Source organism: Trachypithecus francoisi, unplaced genomic scaffold (genome assembly GCF_009764315.1).
Source record: "Trachypithecus francoisi isolate TF-2019V2 unplaced genomic scaffold, Tfra_2.0 Lachesis_group20, whole genome shotgun sequence".
NCBI classification, from domain to species: Eukaryota; Metazoa; Chordata; class Mammalia; order Primates; family Cercopithecidae; genus Trachypithecus; species Trachypithecus francoisi.
This window is the reverse complement of record NW_022681466.1, coordinates 71,301,768-71,322,727: the sequence shown is the minus strand read 5'-3', so window position 1 is coordinate 71,322,727 and position 20,960 is coordinate 71,301,768. Positions and strand designations below refer to the sequence as shown.

General features: G+C 56.2%; 1 protein-coding gene across 12 annotated transcripts in view; it reads right to left on the bottom strand.

Annotated features, from left to right (window-relative positions):
• ABR (ABR activator of RhoGEF and GTPase) overlaps positions 1-20,960 on the bottom strand; it is a 235,711-nt gene that overhangs the window by 51,906 nt on the left and 162,845 nt on the right. For all 12 annotated transcript variants that reach the window (XM_033185202.1, XM_033185199.1, XM_033185200.1 and 9 more), the window contains 7 exons: positions 15,882-15,934; positions 14,633-14,773; positions 10,932-11,053; positions 7,436-7,601; positions 1,786-1,908; positions 1,016-1,091; positions 39-143 (listed from right to left, as the gene is read on the bottom strand). In XM_033185202.1, coding sequence (XP_033041093.1) covers positions 39-143; positions 1,016-1,091; positions 1,786-1,908; positions 7,436-7,601; positions 10,932-11,053; positions 14,633-14,773; positions 15,882-15,934 — 786 coding nt within the window. The remainder of the gene's footprint in view (positions 1-38; positions 144-1,015; positions 1,092-1,785; positions 1,909-7,435; positions 7,602-10,931; positions 11,054-14,632; positions 14,774-15,881; positions 15,935-20,960) is intronic.

Sequence of the window (20,960 nt, the reverse complement as noted above, 5' to 3'; positions counted from 1 at the left end):
AGGCTCTGGGGGCTGGGACCTCAGGTTCCCGAGCTTACCGTCTTTATTGCTGGTGACAGGAATGTTGTGTACAGTCCTAAGCTTGAAACAGGATCCTGTGAGCACCTGGAGCTCCACTGAGCTCAGGACAAAGGCCTGGAGATCTGGAGGGAGAGCCAAGAGAGAAGGGAGTGTGGACATTGGTCCACTAGGACCCACTGCTCTTCCCTGGGGGCGGCGGGAAGACGGCCTAATCCCTGGGGCAGAGTTGGTCCCTGCGAGGGAGGGGGAAGGATTTGTGGACACAGGGGGATGGGTATAGTTGCTGTCAGAGGGGTCAGAGTAGGAGAATCTGACTGAAGAGGTTTGCGCGCGCGCACGTGTGTGTGTGTGTGTGTGTGTGTGGTGTATGTGTTTTGGTTTTGATTTTTGAGAAGAAGTCTCGCTTTGTTGCCCACGCTGGAGTCTAGTGCTGTGATCCCAGCTCACTGCAGCTTCTGCCTCCCAGGTTCAAGGGATTCTCCTGGTTCAGCCTCCTGAGTAGCTGGGATTACAGGTGCCCACTACCACACCCGGCTAATTTTTGTGTTTTTAGTAGATGGGGTTTCACCATGTTGCCCAGGCTGATCTCAAACTCCTGACTGGCATTACAGGCGTGAGCCACCGCACCCAGCCTGTGTGTGTGTGTGTGTGTGTGTGTGTGGTGTGTGTGTGTGAGAGAGAGAGAGAGAGAGAGGAGAGAGAGAGAGAGAGAGAGAGAGAGAGACAGAGAGAGAGAAAGAGGGGTAGAGAGAAAAAGAGAAAGCTCAGGCTGGGCCCTGGGTCCAGTCCCAGGACTAAATCATCATGTCTTTAAGCCAATCACTTAGATTCTTCAGGTCTCAATCCACAACATCCTTAAATGCCCATCCCTGGCACCTTTGAGGGTGACTGTGAGGGCCAAAGACGTGATACCAGACACGAAATACTTAGAAATACAAAAGGCCCATCATTGCCACAGACATCATCGGGAAGTGCGGAAGGGGCAGGAATTTACCCTTCTTCTGTAGTTTCTGAATTGCTTCTCTCCACTCTGACCTCTCGTAGTCCGAGGACAGTAGGAACAAGTAACTCTGAAGAGAGACGAGAATGCAGTGGGTGACCACAGTCAAGCCAAATGTTTTCCCAGATACTGGGGACCCCACCAAAGCTCCTTCTTTTTTTCTTTTTTTTTTTTTTTCGAGACGGAGTTTCACTCGTTACCCAGGCTCGAGTGCAATGGCACGACCTCGGCTCACTGCAACCTCCGCCTCCCAGGCTCAAGCAATTCTCCTGCCTCAGCCTCCTGAGTAGCTGGGATTACAGGCGCCCGCCACCACGCCCAGCTAATTTTTATTATTTTTAGTAGAGACAGGGTTTTGCCATGTTGGCCAGGCTGGTCTCAAACTCCTGACCTCAGGTGATCTGCCTGCCTCGGCCTCCCAAAGTGCTGGGATTACAGGCGTGAGCCACCGCATCTGGCCCAAAGCTCCTCTGTATCCCGGCAAGGCTGACCTTGGAGAAGGAGGCAGCTGGGGGTGTGTGGGTGAAGGGGGAGATCCCTCCTGGAAAGCCAAGGTGACAGGAGCAGCTGTGCCAGGGACAGCCAGCAGAAGGCACTCATTCCACACAAGTGGGGAGAGTGAGTCAACAGCTGGAGCCACGGCAGCCTCCTTAGGAAGAGGGGCCCGAGTTTCTGGTTCCTACAGGTCGGGGCCAGAAGCCATAGACTGGGCCGCTCTGGACTAAGGAAGGGGCTGTTTTGGTCCCACCCCCACCCTTCCTGACCTTTCCATTCCGATTGTGGATCCTGAACGGGATTGTGGGGGAGTTGAGCAGCAGCAGGAACTCATTCTCAAACATCTTCTTCTTCAGGCGCTCAATAGCCCGGCTCTGGCCTTTGTTGGCTTTCTGTAGGAGGTGGGGGACACAGAGGGTTTCCCTCACACTCGGGCCTTTCTCACGAGCAGCACTAAGCACGACACTCCGCTGTGTGTTCATCGTGCTCTTCACATTTTCCACATTTCATGATGTTTTGACATCTTGTGGCAGGAGAGGCGGGTAGCCGGGTGAGAAACTGCTCCCCCGCAGGGCTCGCTAATTTCTAAGACTGTCAGTGACACCCTGTGAGCACAGCTTTCATTCACACACCCACTGATCCAGAGCCCATGTCCCCAACTACCTTCTCTACCCGACACTGACTCACCAAGCCAGCATCTCCCCTGCCCCACGTCACCCAGGGCCAGGGACCAGGTCACTAGAGACCACCCCTCTAGCCCAGGGCTGCCAATGTAACGGAAGCCAGCCAGTGCCAAGCCCTTTCCCTACCCTGCCCTGTTTCTCCACAGAAAAGTTGTGGCCACACTTTCCTTCCACTCCTGCCTCCTGCTCAAAGCTGGTGCCTCCCCACGTGGCCCTGGGTGGGGTGCTATGCCTCCTTCTCTTGGGAACCCTAAATAACACAAATATTACAGCAGCATTAGCCTCTCTGGACTGTCACTCTGTTCCCTCCACACATTCAAATCTGGGTACAACAGAGACACCTGCTTAGGAAAACCTCAGACACCTTTCAGCCTGAAGCCCCGCCTGCTAGCCTGGCACCCAGCCCCCCATAGCACGGTTCGGGCCCCCCTGTCCCGCAGACAACCCACCCGGCCCCCTCAGCTCAGCCTTCCTCTCTCACCAGCCATTCATCCTCTGTGGGCAGAGCCTGCTTCCTCAGTGTTCCCAGTTTCTGTCTATTCCATAAAGAATCCTCTCCCTTTTATTAACCGCGATGATGCTTCAAGTCTCAGCGTGCGAGGCCATCCTCAAGCTCCTAAGTTACAATTCATCTCTAGAGCGTTTTGTTCTTTTTAACCCACTGGACTGGCAAAATTGTAATGAATGTTCCCAGCCAGTGTTGTGACACTGGGGGGGACCGTCACCCTCACGCACCGCAGGGGGAATGCCATCGGTCACAGCTTTTTCTGACAGTGAAGGCCACACTCACTCTGCCCTGACCACCCCCCGGAGGGGGTCTACTGCAGAGAGGTACGTGCGCAGCAGTGTCTACTGTCGACTTGCCTGCTAAGAGCGAAGAATCAGAAACCATCCAAATATCCAAAAACATCTGCATGCAGTCAAGCGACAGAGCGGGATGCAGTTGTTAAAAAGAATCTGATGCTGCCGGGCGCGGCGGCTCACGCCTGAAATCCCAGCACTTTGGGAGGCCAAGGTGGACGGGTCATTTGAGGTCAAGAGTTCGAGACCAGCCTGGCCAACATGGTGAAACCCCGTATCTACTAAGAATGCAAAAACTACTGGGCGCGGTGGCGGGCGCCTGTAATCCCAGTCACTCGGGAGGCAGAGGCAGGAGAATTGCTTGAACCTGGGAGGTGGAAGTTCCAGTGAGCCAAAATCTCACCAGTGCACTCCAGCCTGGGTGACAGCGAGATTCCATCTCAAAAAGAAAACAAAAAAAGAATCTGATACATCCAAAGGGTTCAAAGACCCACTGTGGAGTGAAATGCTGAAGTTGCAAAACAGCATGTGTAGTCTAGTCTCATTGTACACACGCGTGCGCACGCAAACACACAAGCGCACACCAGTATAAGCAAAGAAGAGTTCAGAAGAACACACCTCCAGCCGTTAGCAATGGGAGGCGGGTGGCGACCAGCTTTACCCTGCACATGCTGGTACTATGAGCATTTCTCATTATAACAAGCCAGTATGACACCGGTGATTAGAAAAAACATGAAAGTTTAAAAAATTATTATTAAAAGGACAAGGCCGGGCGCAGTGGCTCACACCTGTAATCCCAGCACTTTGGGAGGCCAAGGCAGGTGGATCACAAAGTCAGGAGTCCGAGACCAGCCTGACCGACACGGTGAAACCCCGTATCTACTAAAAACACAAAAAATTAGTGGGGCGTGGTGGCGGGCGCCTGTAGTCTCAGCTACTCGGGAAGCTGAGGCAGGAGAATCGCTTAAACCCGGGAGGCAGAAGTTGCAGTGAGCCAAGATTATGCTACTGCACTCCAATGTGGGTGACAGTGAGAATCTGTCTCACAAAAAAAAAAAAAAAAAGAACAAATCACTGCTTCTTCTGTGACTCAGAGGACGGCACCTGCGCCTCTCTAGTGACTCACCACATGTGCCATGCTCTGTGGTCAGCAAGGGGCGTGTCTGCTTCCTCCACTGGACAGGGATATCCATGAGGCACCCAGCACACCCCAGGCACCACAGCCAGTGGCGCTCAGTGAGTGTTGACTTGACTGGGCGCAAGGCCACGTCTGCACAGCTGGGGCAACAGTGGGGGCGGGAAGCCTGCTGACTCCCGGGGTGGGTGAGAAACAGGCACACGGGATGCTCCTGGGCGGGGACTGTGGGCAGGGCCCAGCGGTTCAGGAGGGGGACAGCTGTGCTGGTGAGGGAGCTCCCTCTGGGCAGATGTACCCCCAGTTAGACCCTCCGTCCTAGGACATCCCCGGCCCTGAACACTCCTGGGGTTATAATCGTGATCTTTCTTTCCCCTGTTCAAAGACGGATGTTTGGCCGGACGCGGTGGCTCAAGTCTGTAATCCCAGCACTTTGGGAGGCCGAGACGGGCGGATCACGAGGTCAGGAGATCGAGTCCATCCTGGCTAACACGGTGAAACCCCGTCTCTACTAAAAAATACAAAAAACTAGCCGGGCGTGGTGGCGGGCGCCTGTAGTCCCAGCTACGTGGGAGGCTGAGGCAGGAGAATGGCGTGAACCCGGGAGGCGGAGCTTGCAGTGAGCTGAGATCCGGCCACTGCACTCCAGCCTGGGCGACAGAGCGAGACTCTGTCTCAAAAAAAAAAAAAAAAAAAAAACAAAGACGGATGTTTGAGTTGAAAGAATCCTTAGAGAGGCCATCTGGTCATGTTTTCTTCAATAATTGTTTGTTTACTAAGTACCTTTTTTTTTGAGATGGAGTCCCACTCACTCTGTTGCCCAGGCTGGAGTGCAGTGGCGCAATCTCAGCTCACTGCAACCTCCACCTCCCAGGTTCATGCAGTTCTCCTGCCTCAGCCTCCCAAGTGGCTGGGATTACAGGTGCCGCCACCACACCCAGCTAAATATTGTACTTCTCGTAGAGATGGGGCTTCACCATGTTGGCCAGGCTGGTCTTGAACTTCTAGCCTCAAGTGATCCACCTGCCATGGCCTCCCAAAGTGCTGGAATTACTGGCGTGAGCCACCGTGCTGGCCCTGAGTACCTGTTTTTTACATGTTAAGTATTAGGAACATAAAACAGAAGAAAACAGTGCTGTCAGTGGAGTTCACTTTCTTTTCTTTTTTTTTTTTTTTTTTTTTTTTTTTTTGAGACGGAGTCTTGCTCTGTCGCCCGGGCTGGAGTGCAGTGGCCAGATCTCAGCTCACTGCAAGCTCCGCCTCCCATGTTTACGCCATTCTCCTGCCTCAGCCTCCCGAGTAGCTAGGACTACAGGCGCCCGCCACCTCGCCCGGCTAGATTTTTGTATTTTTTAGTAGAGACGGGGTTTCACCGTGTTAGCCAGGATGGTCTCGATCTCCTGACCTCGTGATCCGCCCGTCTCGGCCTCCCAAAGTGCTGGGATTACAGGCTTGAGCCACCGCGCCCGGCCGGAGTTCACTTTCTACTGGGGAAGAGAAGAGGCTGACAATGCAATTATAATTCAGTAGCATTTAAGCAAAGCCATAGGTGAACAAAAAGCCACAGGATCTGGGGACAGGGCACCCAATGCAGACTGTGGTGGGGTTGGGTGTCAGAGAAGCCTCCCAGGGTCGGTGAGGCCTAAGCTGAACCTGAGAGGTGAGGAAAAGAGACCAAACTGACCAAACCGCTCCATGCCCTTCCTCCGCTCCAGGCCCTTCCTCCACTCCGTGGTGCCTTCCCCTAAACGTTGTTGTTGTGTGAACTGAAGGCTTTACGTGTTCCTCTAAATACTGTTGTTATGTGAACTGAGGGCTATGCATGTTCCTCTAAATAGCACTTTGGCTGCATCCATGGGTACTGGTATGTAGTACACTCATTCCAGGCAGCTCTAACAGTTTGCAGTTACCATTTTGAATTTTGATCTCCTCTTTACCTTGTCAGTTTGAACTTTCCAAACCAATATTTCTTTTTTTTTTTTTTAGACAGAGTCTCACTCTGTTGCTCAGGCTGGAGTGCAGCAGCTCAATCTCAGCTCACGGCAACCTCTGCCTCCCGGGTTTAAGCAATTCTCCTGTCTCAGCCTCCTGAGTAGCTGGGATTACAGGTGCAAGCCACCACATCCGGCTAATTTTGTATTTTCAGTAGAGACGGGGTTTCACCACGTTGGCCAGACTGGTCTCGAACTCCTGACCTCAGGTGACCTGCCTGCCTGGGCCTCCTAAAGTGCTGGGATTACAGGCATGATCCACCGTGCCTGGAAAATTTTGTATTTTTAGTAGAGATGGGGTTTTACCATATCGGCCAGACTGATCTCGAACGCCTGACCTCAGGTGATCCACCCGCCTCAGCCTCCCAAAGTTCTGGGATTACAGGGGTGAGCCACTGCGCCCAGGCTGACCAATTTTCTTGTTCACTTCTAATGTTACTCCACTGTGGTCTGTGAACATGACTTGTATGCTATCAACTTTCTGAAAAATTTTGATTTCCTTAGTGGCCTGTTATAGGATAAATGTGAATGTTGCACACATGTGTGACAACAATCTCAGTTTTCTGTTAGGGCACAAGCTTCTTGGCATTTTTAGGTCAAACGTGTTAATTGTGGCATTCAGGTCCTCTCTCTCCTTATTTATTTGCCTACTTGATCTGTCAGTTTCTGAGAGGCCTCCGAGGTCTTTTTCCTTGCACAGGTCCTGCTTTTCCTTACAAAAGCCTGCTTTTTCTTCTCTTGCTTCCCCGACCCCCCTGCTTTTTTTTTTTTTTTTTTTTAATACAGAATCTCACTCTATTGCCCAGGCTGGAGTGCAATGGCATGATCTTGGCTCACTGCAACCTCCACCTCCCGGGTTGAAGCCATTCTCCTGCCTCAGCCTCCCAAGTAGCTGGGATTACAGGCACCCACCACCGTGCCCAGCTAATTTTTGTACTTTTAGTAGAGACAGGGTTTGGCCATGTTGGCCAGGCTGGTCTCAAACTCCTGGCCTCAGGTGATCCACCCATCTCGGCCTCCCAAAGTGCTGGGATTACAGGTGTAAGCCACTGCGCCTGGCTGCTTGCTTCCCCTTTCTATCGTGTTCAACATGCACTGCTTTCCAGGGCACTTTCCATGTTAGCCCCATGAAATCCTGAGCACTGACCCCCTCGATCTGCTTGGAGCTACTGTAGTTGGGGTCTTTCCCCTAGTAACTACACACTCAAAGCTCCCTCTCAAACTCTCAAACCTTACAACTTCCTGCCTCCATCTCCCCCAGCACAGCTGGCTCAAAGGGCCCCAGGCTCAGATGCCAAGCTCTGCTCACCTCCTTCTGGATTTCACTCTTGAGGGCGGAGATCTTCATCTTCATGTCCTCCAGCTCATGGTCTGGGAAGGGGTGCACCTGGGGGCTGGCCTCAGATTCCTCGGGGGACGGAAACACCAGGTCGGCCAGGGGAATGTACCACTTACAGTCATACTGCTGGTGCTTCCTGCAAACGAGCCACAGGGATCCATGAGCCAGAGGGAGCCTGGCTCTTCCAGCCTCAACTCCTGGGTCCAGAACCACAGAACCACTGACAGGGGTTGACTGAGAATTTGCCAGAAGCAAGAACGATCCCTGCTCCTGAGGAGCCTGACTGGGAAACACACACGTGGAGCACATGGAGTGATGAGAGCTGCGTTCTGGGGTCTGTCCCGCCTGCAGGGAGCAACTCCACCCCATCACCTTACCAGGCTGCTGGCCTAGATGATTCATGTTGTCAAACATCCCAAACCACTTGGGTATCAAGAAGAGCGAAGCCCTCCTGGCTGGGCTCACATTTTCCTATTCCCCACCCCACGCCCCTCCCTCCCTTCTAGACCATCCACGTTCAATATCCTTTAGGCTAGCAATGGAATACAGGTGTTATTCCGAATGCCAACTCTTATCAAGACAGGTCACATGGGTCAACACTGGGTGGAGGATTGCAAAGCCACATCCAAGTCTAGCAAGAAAGCATGCTCTGGTTGATAAGTAATGTCTGCCATGGCAAAGGACGACAGGCAGAGGCATGTGTGATTAGTCATGTCTGCTGTGGCAAAGGACAACAGGCAGAGGCATGTGTGCTTATTATTGCCATCTCTGCCTCAGAACAATCTCTTTTTTTTTTTTTTTTTTTTTTTTGAGACAGAGTCTCGCTCTGTCGCCCAGGCTGGAGTGCAGTGGCCGATCTCAGCTCACTGCAAGCTCCGCCTCCCGGTTTATGCCATTCTCCTGCCTCAGCCTCCCGAGTAGCTGGGACTACAGGCGCCCGCCGCTTCGCCCGGCTATTTTGTATTTTTAGTAGAGACGGGGTTTCACCATGTTAGCCAGATGGTCTTGTCTCCTGACCTCGTGATCCGCCCGTCTCGGCCTCCAAAGTGCTGGGATTACAGGCTTGAGCCACTGCGCCGGCCAAGCCTCAGAACAATCTCAAACATGATCTAGTTCCAGGGAGTCATGTCCTTTATTATTAATTTTTAATTATTTTTATTTTGTGAGCTGGAGTTTCGCTTTTGTCGCCAGGCTGGAGTGCAATGGGGTGATCTCCACTCACTCCAACCTCTGCCTCCAGGGTTCAAGCAATTCTCCTACCTCAGCCTCCCGAGTAGCTGGGATTACAGCCGCCTGCCATCATACCCGGCTAATTTTTGTACTTTCAGTAGAGACGGAGTTTCGCCATGTCAGCCAGGTTGGTCTCGAACTCCTGACCCCAGGTGATCTACCCGCCTTGGCCTCCCAAAGTGCTGGGATTACAGGTGTGAGCCACCGCGCCCGGCCAGTCATCCCTTTATTGAAGTTCACAATAATCGATCCTTCCCCTAGGACTTAGATTTGCACTTCTCATTCTGACCCTTGAGTGTTGTGGTGGGTGCATGGCCTGCTACCCGTGTTGTACTTGGGGGCACAGCCAGCCAGGGAAGGCTGAAGGGGAGAGGCAGGATAGCCTGGTGGTAAACGCACTAGCTTTGGCATCCCACAGACACGGGTTTGAATCCAGACTGCCGCTTCTCAGCTGGGAGAAGGGGTGTGCTTGGCACATCGTAGGTGATCAGTAAGTGTGGGTGGAAGAATGTGTGAATGAACGTGGAATGAGCCTCTCTGCTCAAGGCACCGAGCCGACCCACATTACCGGGTAGAGAGAAGGAGGCACAAAGGCGCTTGCACGTTAGCTTGGGGTTCCAATCCCACCTGTACCTCTAGCTGTGCAAGCTTGGGCAGCTTATTTACCTTCTCCAAGGCTCTTCTCTCATCTACGATAAGGGAACAACAGTCACTACTTTGTGGAGTTGTTGGGAGGACTAGAAATCATGTATTCAAAGGATGCGTCACAGCACCTGGCATGGCCTAAACCCTCAATAAATAGTAGCAGGAGACGTGTTGAATATTCACAGCACTGCAGTTAGCAGAAATTCAGAGATGTCTAATAAAAGGAGAATGCTTAAGTAAACGATTGCACATCCACTGGTAATCGTGCAGGAAAGTAAAAGGATGATTATGAAGATGAGGCAGCAACAGGGAAAACGCTTATGACACGAAATAGAAACAGCAGAGCCCCAAATTGGGCATTTGCTGTGATTATGACTGTGTGAAGAAACATGAGAACATTTAAAAACAGGGAAGGAAGCAGCGCGGCAGGAGGTGGACCTTATGCTTCAGTGGGGAACGGGGTTTCCTTCAATGTCCTTATATTATCTTTATAATTAAAAACATGACTTATTTTCAAAAAAAAAAAAAAAAACAAAAAAGGCTATGTGGTGAAATTAGGTTAATTAATACAGTTTTTAAAAGGAAAAATCTGGCTGGGCACGGTGGCTCACACCTGTAATCCCAGCACTTTGGGAGGACAAGGCGGGCGGATCACCTGAGGTCAGGAGTTCAAGACCAGCCTGGCCGACACGGCAAAACCCCGTCTCTACTAAAAATGCAAAACTTAGTCAGGCGTGGTGGCATGCACCTGTAATTCCAGCTACTCAGGAGGCTGAGGCAGGAGAATCGCTTGAACCCGGAAGGTGGAGGTTGCAGTGAGCCGAGATCGCACCACTGCACTCCAACCTGGGCAACAGAGCAAGACCCTGTCTCAAAAGAAAAAAAAACCCACAAAGTTGCTGAAGCCTCCATGGGGGGCAGGGTCCGGCCCCCTCCCCCCGCCCGTGTCCCTGGACTCACTCAATACGCAAAGGTCCGGCTCCCTCCCCCGGCCCTGTGTCCCTGGACTCGCACTCACCCTACAGAGGTCGGGCCCCCTCCTCCGCCCGTGTCCCTGGACTCGCACTCACCCCGCAGAGGCGGCCCCCTCCCCCGGCCCTTGTCCCTGGACTCGCACTCACCCTACAGAGGTCGGGCCCCCTCCTCCGCCCGTGTCCCTGGACTCGCACTCACCCCGCAGAGGCCGGCCCCCTCCCCCGGCCCGTGTCCCTGGACTCGCACTCACCCTACAGAGGTCGGGCCCCCTCCCCCGGCCCTGTGTCCCTGGACTCGCACTCACCCTACAGAGGTCGGGCCCCCTCCTCCGCCCGTGTCCCTGGACTCGCACTCACCCCGCAGAGACCGGCCCCCTCCCCCGGCCCGTGTCCCTGGACTCGCACTCACCCTACAGAGGTCGGCCCCCTCCTCCGCCCTTGTCCCTGGACTCGCACTCACCCTACAGAGGTCGGGCCCCCTCCCCCGCCCTGTGTCCCTGGACTCGCACTCACCCCGCAGAGGCCGGCCCCCTCCCCCGGCCTGTGTCCCTGGACTCGCACTCACCCTACAGAGGTCGGGCCCCCTCCTCCGCCCGTGTCCCTGGACTCGCACTCACCCGGCAGAGGCCTTCTTCAGCTTGGCACACAGCAGGACGTCTGTGAAGAGGAAGACGTGCCGCAGCTTCCGGGAACTCTCCGACACCTCCACCAGGAAGCCGTCCTTCACCAGCTGCCGTGTCTGAGGGAGATGGCAGACCCCAGCCTGCTCAGAGGGGAGTGCGGCCGAGGGCCGAGCCTGCAGGCGGGGGCAGGGCCAGCCAGGGAGGGCTGAACCGAGGGGCGGCATAGCCTGTAACCCCTTAACCAAGGTGGCTCAAGCCCTGCCTTCGGAGTCACACGCATGTGGGTTTGAATCCCGACAGGCTTCTCGGCTGTGATCTCAGGCAGCTCCCTGACCTCTCTGAATCCCAGTTCACCTGCTGTAAAGTGCGGATGATGATGTCTGCCTCATAAGGTGACTCACGGAGATGGCGCGTGTACCACAGCACAGTGCCTGGCACATCAAGTGTGCGCAACACATGGGGCTCTCTGCAGCTACCCCCGGTGCTCCCTGCCCAGGATGACCTGGTTTCTCCACCCTGGGGCACGCACATCCCCGCGTGCAATCCCTCCCGACCGCAGCAGAGAACTTCATCTAGTTCCGGCTCAACCGAGAGCTGAGACCCCCTCAGGCCTGTCCGCGCTACTCCTCCCTGGCTTCTCCAGCCCCTGGGGGACGAGACCTGGGTGGTCCAGCCTGGGGCTGCAGCAGTGTCCAGAGGGGACCTGCAGCCAACTCTAACCTGGGCTCTGGGTGGTTTCTGCTCCACATGGGATTTCAAGAGCTTCCAGCCCCCGCGCAGAGCCAGGGGGCCGTCCCCATCTGTCCCAGCCTTTCCTGTATGATAGACGGTGTGACCTACGTCTGCTGTAATATGTAGGTGAGCGCAATCAAAGTATACAATTAAAATGACCGAGGCCAGACACGGTGGCTCACGCCTGTCATCCCAGCACTTTAGGAGGCCGAGGCGGGCGGATCACCTGAGGTCAGGAGTTTGAGACCAGCCTGGCCAACATGGTAAAACCCCGTCTCTAGTAAAAATACAAAAATTAGCTGGGCGTGGTGATACCTGCCTGTAATCCCAGCTAGGAGTTTGGAAGGCTGAGGCAGGAGATTTGCTTGAACCCAGAGGGTGGAGGCTGCAGTGAGCTGAGATTGCGCCATTGCACCCCAGCCGGGGCGACACAGTGAGACTCAGTCTCAGAAAAAAAGATGACCATTGGCTGGGCGTGGTGGCTCAACGCCTGGAATCCCAGCACTTTGGGAGGCTGAGGTGGGCGGATCATGAGGTCAGGAGATTGAGACCATCCTGGCTAACACGGTGAAACCCCATCTCTACTAAAAATACAAAAAAATTAGCCGGGTGTGGTGGCGGGCGCCTGTAGTCCCAGCTACTCGGGAGGCTGAGGCAGGAGAATGGTGGGAACCCGGGAGGCGGAGCTTGCAGTGAGCTGAGATCACACCACTGCACTCCAGCCTGGGCGACAGAGCGAGACTCCGTCTTAAAAAAAAAAAAAAAAAAGATGACCGAAAACTGAGGGTATGCTAAGGCTGAGCCCTCTGGAGATTTTTCAGATATCCCCAGAGTGAAACAGACGAGGGCATCCCCGGACGCGGCACACCAGCACCAGGAGCTGCAGAGAATCGGCTCTCTGCCCAGTGGACACTCTCCAGGCCTGTCCCTCACCACTTTCTCCCCAGGAGAACCTGAGGGCTTGTAAACACACCAGAGGAGCAGAAACCCCGTCAGCCTCACTCCTGATGGCCTCCTCCGGACATGAAGCCTTTCACCTGCGCCCAGATGCCAGCCCAAGAGGGCAACCGTCCCTCTCATGCTTCCTGGTACTCCCCTCACTGGGCTGTCCCCACCCTTCCACCAAGAAGGGCCCCCGGGGAATGGCTGTCCCACATGCAGGTGCCCACTGGACATTCCAGCAACCTGGACGGCCTCTGTCACCTCCTGCACCAGCTTTTCCTGCTGTGGGCTCCCCCTAAGCTACTGCTCGTGCAGGCCCAGCTGAAGCAGCTCCAAGCTCCTGCTCCCTTCGCTTCCCCGGGGACACTGACAGCATCACACTGGCAGAGGAAGGTGTCTGCATTCAAGAACCAGGCACCCAGAGGCCAGCTTCCCCGGCATGGGGGAGAATGCATGGAGCCTCCAGACAGCCCCAGGTGAGGAATCCAGCTCTGATACCTGGGGCTGAAAGACTGTGTGGTGAACCTGGAGAGACTCCCCGGCCTCAGGTTCTTCTTCTGGCTCACTGCATTGCTAGTATTTTTGAGACGGCTTCTCACTCTGTCGCCAAGGCTACAGTGCAGTGGTGTGATCTTGGCTCACTGTAGCCTCCGCCTCCCAAGGTCAAGCAATTCTCCTGCCTCAGCCTCCTGAGTAGCTGGGATTACAGGCACGCACCACCATGCCTGGCTAATTTTTGTATTTTTAGTAAAGACAGGGCTTTGTTGGCCAGGCTGGTCTCGAACTCCTGATCTCAAGTCATCCACCCACCTTGGCCTCCCAAAGTGCTGGGATTACAGGTGTGAGCCACCGCACCCAGCCTCCCTAGATTATTGTGAGGATTAATGAGACAATGGACTTAAAGCTCTCAGCCTAGGGCCTGGAATGCTGCAGGTCATGAGGGTGACCAAGGACTGAAGACCTCTCCTTGGCTGGGAATGGGGAATCAGGGCTGGAGAGGCATGGGGCACCCAGCACCACCTGTGTGTGAGAGAAGGGGACGAGGGATCTGCCGCCCGTGTGTGAGAGAAGGGGACGAGGGGCCCGTGTGTGAGAGAAGGGGACGAGGGGCCCGTGTGTAGGAGAAGGGGACGAGGGATCTGCCGCCCGTGTGTAGGAGAAGGGGACGAGGGGCCCGTGTGTGAGAGAAGGGGACGAGGGATCTGCCGCCCGTGTGTAGGAGAAGGGGACGAGGGGCCCGTGTGTGAGAGAAGGGGACGAGGGATCTGCCGCCCGTGTGTGAGAGAAGGGGACGAGGGATCTGCTGCCCGTGTGTAGGAGAAGGGGACGAGGGGCCCGTGTGTGAGAGAAGGGGACGAGGGGCCCGTGTGTGAGAGAAGGGGACGAGGGATCTGCCGCCCGTGTGTAGGAGAAGGGGACGAGGGATCTGCCGCCCGTGTGTAGGAGAAGGGGACGAGGGGCCCGTGTGTAGGAGAAGGGGACGAGGGATCTGCTGCCCGTGTGTAGGAGAAGGGGACGAGGGGCCCGTGTGTGAGAGAAGGGGACGAGGGATCTGCCGCCCGTGTGTAGGAGAAGGGGACGAGGGATCTGCCGCCCATGTGTAGGAGAAGGGGACGAGGGATCTGCCGCCCGTGTGTAGGAGAAGGGGACGAGGGGTCTGCCGCCCGTGTGTAGGAGAAGGGGACGAGGGATCTGCCGCCCTGTGTAGGAGAAGGGGACGAGGATCTGCCGCCCGTGTGTGAGAGAAGGGGACGAGGGATCTGCCGCCCGTGTGTGAGAGAAGGGGACGAGGGATCTGCCGCCCGTGTGTAGGAGAAGGGGACGAGGGATCTGCCGCCCGTGTGTAGGAGAAGGGGACGAGGGGCCCGTGTGTGAGAGAAGGGGACGAGGGATCTGCCGCCCGTGTGTAGGAGAAGGGGACGAGGGATCTGCCGCCCGTGTGTAGGAGAAGGGGACGAGGGATCTGGCCCACCCCGTACTTCGCAGCCTGGGTGAGGGGCCGTGCTGGGCCCTGAGCTCACCTCCCCCTTGGGTGTTGTGACTGCAGTCCGGCGGGGGTCGATGTCCTCGTTGATGCTGGATAGGAAGTTCTGGGAGATGCGGAGGGCATCCTGCAGCAGTGGGTAGTCGGGGTGGTCCACAGGTGTGTGCTTCAGCAGGTCCTGGGAAGGGTGAGGCGGTGAGTTGAGGGGAGCGGTTCTGGGGCCCGATGTGTGGCCACAGGGGAGTGCTCAGTCCCCACCCAAAGAATCCAAAGGATGGGCACTCAGGGACCCACCTAACTCCTGAAAAATCTGAACTGCAAATCAGAGTCAGGCAGGGTGCGGTGGCTCACACCTGAAATGCCAGCACTTTGGGAGGCCGAGGCGGGGGATCACTTGAGATCAGGAGATCGAGACCAGCCTAGGCAACATGATGAAACCCCGTCTCTAGTAAAAATATAAAAATTAGCCGGGCACAGTGGCGGGCACCTGTAGTCCCAGCTACTTGGGAGGCTGAGGCAGGAGAATCGCTTGAACCTGGGAGGTGGAGCTTGCAGTGAGCTGAGATCGTGCCACTGCACTCCAGCCTGGGTGACAGTAAAAATAAAAAACAAAAAAATAAAAATAAAAAGAAGAGCCAGTGCAGCAGGTGGAGGGCTCTGGCAGCTCCCTCTTCTCCCGGTTACAGTCATTATTCTTTCCCCAGTGGGGAGGCCAGGTGGAGGCTCAACCCCCTGAGCAGGTGGGAGAGAAACCGAAGGCCAGGTGGAGGCTCATCTCCCTGAGCAGCTGGGAGAGAAACCGAAGGCCAGGTGGAGCCTCATCCCCCTGAGCAGCTGGGAGAGAAACCAAATGCCAGGTGGAGGCTCATCCCCCTGAGCAGCTGGGAGAGAAACCGAAGGCCAGGTGGAAGCTCATCCCCCTGAACACCTGGAGAGAAACTGAAAGCCAGGTGGAGGCTCATCCCCCTGAACAGCTGGGAGAGAAACCAGCGTCCGCCCTGCAACTGCTCCAAGGATGCTGGAGACCAGGAGGCAGAGGGTGGGGAAGCAGGAAGTGCCTGCCTCCCGGGGAGCACCTGGCCAGTGTCAAGCTTAGTAGCCAAGCTGTATTCAGGCCCTGGCCTGGTGGCATGGATACTGCAGGCCAGACAGGCATCCTCCGGGCCTAGGGACCTCTGATTCCCCACGTGGGCTGTTCTCAGTGACTCCAGCACCCTCTCAGCCCAGACTCAGTCTTCCACTGCACTCCTAAGCCCTTTCTGGCCATTCGGGGGCTTGACACTTACATGTAGGACTAAGGTGCTCCGAGTGACCCGGTCGATGGGTTTGTAGAGCAGAGCTGTTTGGGAGATAGGGAGAAGGAGGAAGAGGATGATGGACAAGGGCAACCCAGACCCCAGAGACCAGTGTCATCCCCCACCCGCCTGCTTCCCATGTGAACACCCCTCGCGGGATGCCAGAGAGCGCCCACGGCAGCCCCCACCTCTGTTCTCACTCCCCGGGCAGACCAAGCAGCAGACATTGCCCTGGCAGCCCCAGCTCCCTCTCCAGCCCTGCCTCCTCTCCAATTAGATGTGGCTTCCTCGAGAGCCACGTGCCCCCCCAGGCCTGTCCTGGCCTCACCTGGCTCAAGGCGGATGCTCCCCTGGACCCCCAGCCCTGAATCACCCAGCTCCACCCAGCCATGCCCTGCAGAGTCCAGCACACCTGCCACATGCAGGACCCCAGAATCACACAGCTCCACCCAGCCACGCCCTGCAGGGTCCAGCACACCTGACACACGCAGGACCCCAGAATCACACAGCTCCACCCAGCCACGCCCTGCAGAGTCCAGCACACCTGCCACACGCAGGACCCCAGAATCACACAGCTCCACCCAGCCACGCCCTGCAGGGTCCAGCACACCTGCCACACGCAGGACCCCAGAATCACACAGCTCCACCCAGCCACGCCCTGCAGGGTCCAGCACACCTGCCACACGCAGGACCCCAGAATAGGGAAGGAGACATTCTGTATTTCTAGGAAGGGCAGCTCCCCAGACCTTACCATTCTCAGGCTCCTGCAGCTGAAGGCCGGGCACAGACAGCTGGGATTGGCATGCCTCACTGTGACCCACACGACTGGCCTCATCTCTCAGAGGAAAGACCCCTCCCCACATCCTCAAACCCCAGAGCAAGCACAGGAAGGCTGGAGGCCAGGGAGGCTGGAGGCAGGAAGGTTGGAGGCCAGGGAGACTGGTGGCCAGGAAGGCCAGGGAGGCCAGAGGCAGGGAGGCTGGAGGCCAGGGAGGCTGGCCTGATCTCCACAGAAAGGCTCTGCTCCCCAAGGCTAGCCTGGTCAACACAGTGAAACCCCGTCTCTACTAAAAATACAAAAAGTAGCCAGGCATGGTGGCACACACCTATAATCCCAGCGACTTGGGAGGCTGAGGCAGGAGAGTCACTTGAACCCGGGAGGCGGAGATTATAGTGAGCCAAGATCATGCCACTGCACTCCAGGCTGGGCAATAAGTTTTTTTGAAACTCCGTCTCAAAAAAAAAAAAAAGAAAAGAAAAGAAAGGCTGTGCTCTCAACACGTGGCAGCCCGAGGAGCAAAGTTTTCCTGACGCAACTCATGTTAGGCCTCACATATGAGAGCCCCAAAGAGGCTGGGAGAACCCAAGCAAGACCAGCCCAGGCCCCCAAGAGCCATACCCTCCACAACCCAGACACCAAGTGAGGATGGCTGGGATTCAGCAGGGACAGGTGGAGGTGGCAGCTGGTGGATCAACACTTCCCAATGCCCTTCCTGCAAACAGCTGTGCCCGCCCTCCCAAAAGGAGGCTCAGCTTCAGTCCTGCACCTGGATGCTCCGCCCCTGGGGTCAGGACCTTGGGCCTCCTGCCACAGGGGCAGTGAGAGAGGCAGGGTGTTCATCTGGGAAGAAGGATCCCAGACTGGGTGTCCCATAGGACCAGGTTGTAACAGGTCCCAGCGTGAACACGCATGCCCTAGCCGGGCCCCAAACCCAAGAGTTCTCCACAGCCTGAGATATAAATATCCCGTGCGCAGCTAAGCAGACACTTCAGGGAGCAATCTGCTGGCTGTGAAGAAAACGCAGCCTCAGCAGGGGCCACCAGCCTTATCTGCAGTCCGAGCTTGGCTGCCCATCAGAATGACTAGGGGAGCTGTTAAAAGATACAGATGCCTGCCCCTAGCCCCGTCAACTCAACCCAAATCTCTGCAAGACCATACAGGGCATGAGCATTTTTAAAAAAGCTTCTTTACTGATTTGAATGCATAAGAGTGGTTGAAAACCACTGCTTTCTATTTTGTGTATTTTAATTTTTAAAAACATAGAGAGACAAGGGGCCGAGTGTAGTGGCTCACGCCTATAATCCCAGCACTTTGGGAGGCCGAAGCGGGTGAGTCACTTGAGGTCAGGAGTTCAGGAACAGCCTGGCCAACATGGCAAAAACCCGCCTCTACTAAAAATAAAAAAATTAGCAGGGCCTGGTGGCAGGTGCCTATAATCCCAGCTACTTGGGCAGCTGAGGCAGGGGAATCTCTTGAATCCGGGAGGCGGAAGTTGCAGTAAGCTGAGGTCATGCCACTGCACTCCAGCCTGGCAACAGAGCGAGACAGGAAGGAAGGAAGTAGGGAGGGAGGGAAGGAGGGAGGGAGGGAGGGAGGAGGAGGGAGGGAGGGAAGGAGGGAGGGAGGGAGGGAGGACAGCGAGCGACAAGGTCTCATTATGATGCTGGTCTTGAACTCCTGGCCTCAAGCAATCCTCCTGCCTCAGTCTGCCAAAATGTTGGAACTGCAGGCATGAGCCACCATACCCGGCCAACCACTGGTTTACGTAAATACACTTCACATGACATATCTGTAGCCTTTTCTTATCTAGCAATTTCCAGAGACCCTCCCCATGAGCCATGGAAGCTTGAAGGAACAAGGCCAGTCTTGGAGTGTCCTGGGGCACTGAGGGTATAGCCCAGGTCCTCACTCAGGTGGGTCCATTTCTGAGGCTGTTTAAGGCACCCACCTGTGGCTCAGCCCATCTTCAGGGGGAAAAACTACACTCGAGAATCCCAGAGACCCAAAAGAAAGCACAAGCTCAGCAGACACCTGCCAGAGTGGGGCCCAGAGTGGCAGCTCCACAGAAAGCTGACCCTGCATTATTGGCTCCCCGCAGCCCTCTCCTGGGTCCCAGGAGGAAGAGATTTCTGACTAAGCTCAGAGGTCTGCACACATGGCAGGTTGGGTTTCAGAGGGGTTACTAATATGCGTGTGGTCACCTCCAGAGTCCACCTGAGCAGGGCTGCGGAACGAGCCCCGGGAGGGCGGCCAGGAGGACAGATGCACAGGGTGGGGGCGCTGGGACCACGTCAGATACAGAGAGAACCAGGGGAACAAGAGTGGCCCTGAAGTTTGTGCTCCCCACGGCCCCTGTATGCCAGGGTCCCCTGAGAACTCAGGGTGAGGCGCTCGCTCTGGCCCTTCCCCTGTCCCCAGACTCCGGCAGGCTGGCCTGCTTCCTGCCCGGCCTCACCCACTCTCCCCACCCCTCTCCACTGACTTGGGCAGCAAGCTGGCCTCGCTCTAGTTTGCTGGGTACTCGCTCTGTGCCCAGGGGTACTGAGTTCACTGCTTTGCTCACATTATTTCCTGTGATTAAAGAGGGAAGAAATTCTCACTAGCCCCATTTTACAGACAAGACAACTGAGGCCAGAGACATTCTGTGGCTTGCTCCCCCATCACCAAGCTACAAGTGGTGGGAGCTGGGCTTTGAATGCAGATCCACTCATGCTCCTGGCTTTGAGCTGCCCCTTCCTCAGGGGAGGGCGGCACCTATAAAATCTCAGTGACCCACAGGAGGGTTCTTGGGAAGAGTGACCAGGACGGGGTGAGCCCCGTCCTCACGAGCTGGCCCTTTCATTCCTCATTCCCCACTTTGAAGCTGACTTCAACAACAGTATCACGGAGACCGAAGCAGCGTGAACTCCAGGTCCCAGGTTGAAGCTTCCTTGTGGGGAAGAGAGAGGAAGCCAAGGCTACATTTCCTTTTCAGGGAGGCAGAGTCGAGACCAGACCAGCCCCTAGGCCAGATCAAAAAGACCATTTCGCCTTGGATCGCTGACCAGGCCAATTTCAAGTGAGAACGGGGTTCCCGCGGCCATCCTGCTGGGCCGCAGCAGAGAGGCTTCTCCTCTTGCTTCCCTCAAGAGGGTCCTGAGAAGATCGAGGGACAGTGGCCCCACACAGCCCCTCCACCACGGCCGCCTCTGGGAAGGAGCCCAGGAAACCTACCATCTCTCCTCCGGCAAGCTGCCACCCCCCTCACGTCAGCCTTCGACAAGGAGCTCCAAGGAGCTCCGGGTTACCAGGGAGATAGGAAAGGAGTGACTGAGAAGGGGGCAGACCCGGAACACCTGGTGGGAAGGAAGAGGAAGGTCCTAAAACCAGCCGTCCGCTGCTCCCACAGACTCAGGCCCAGAGCAGCTGGCCTGGGAGCCACACATGCCCGCACCACTGCCTGCCACAGGCAGGCGGGGCACCCCTTGGCATGACTTGCCTCTTGGGGCAGGGTCCACGGGCTTCTGGACACCTTCCTGCCTAGGCTGGCTTCATCCTCCTACGCCCAACAGTCATGCTGATGACATGCACCTGTCCCGGGACCTCCCCCATCCCCCAGCCAGCTGTGGGAGCTGCAAGGAGGATGGTGCGGGTTCCTTCCACCGAAAGGTGGGGTGTGTGTGACCTTCACAAAGCAGCTTGCCACACCCCCTCTCCCGCTGGCACTGATGACCTGCCTTCCACAGTTAAGGACCCAGACCTCGGCTCGGGTGTCTTTCATGGCTGAAAACAAACCTCTCGGCTCCTTCCTGCTCCCGCAGCCCCTCCGTGTCCTCCGCCTGCTGCTCCGAGAGCTGGCAGCATGTGCACTGGAGCACACAATACCCTGCCGCCCAGCCTCCGCTCCTCTCTCCAGAAACAAAGAAACTCCCAACTTCTCCCTCCGGCTCACGAGGGCACCCTGTTGGCTGGCAACACCACCATCCGGACCATCGCCACCCATGGCCACGCTGTGCCTGGCCCCCACGGACCCTCTCCCTGGCCTCAGGGCTACTACGTCTGCAGGCACAGCTCCTCACCGTCTGTCCCTAACAGCCCCTCCAGGAAGTTCTCTCACGCTAGCCCACCAATTCCCCACCGATCCTCAGGGCACCTGGACCCCTCCAGCCTGGTCCTTCCATTTGCAGATGGCCCTGCCCTGAGCCGCCCCCAGGTTTCAACTCCAGGTTGGACGCCGGCCGAAACGAAGGGGGAATTCAGGTCCAGCCACTTGCCCACCCTCCTTCCCTGAGGCCCTCAAACCTCGCCAG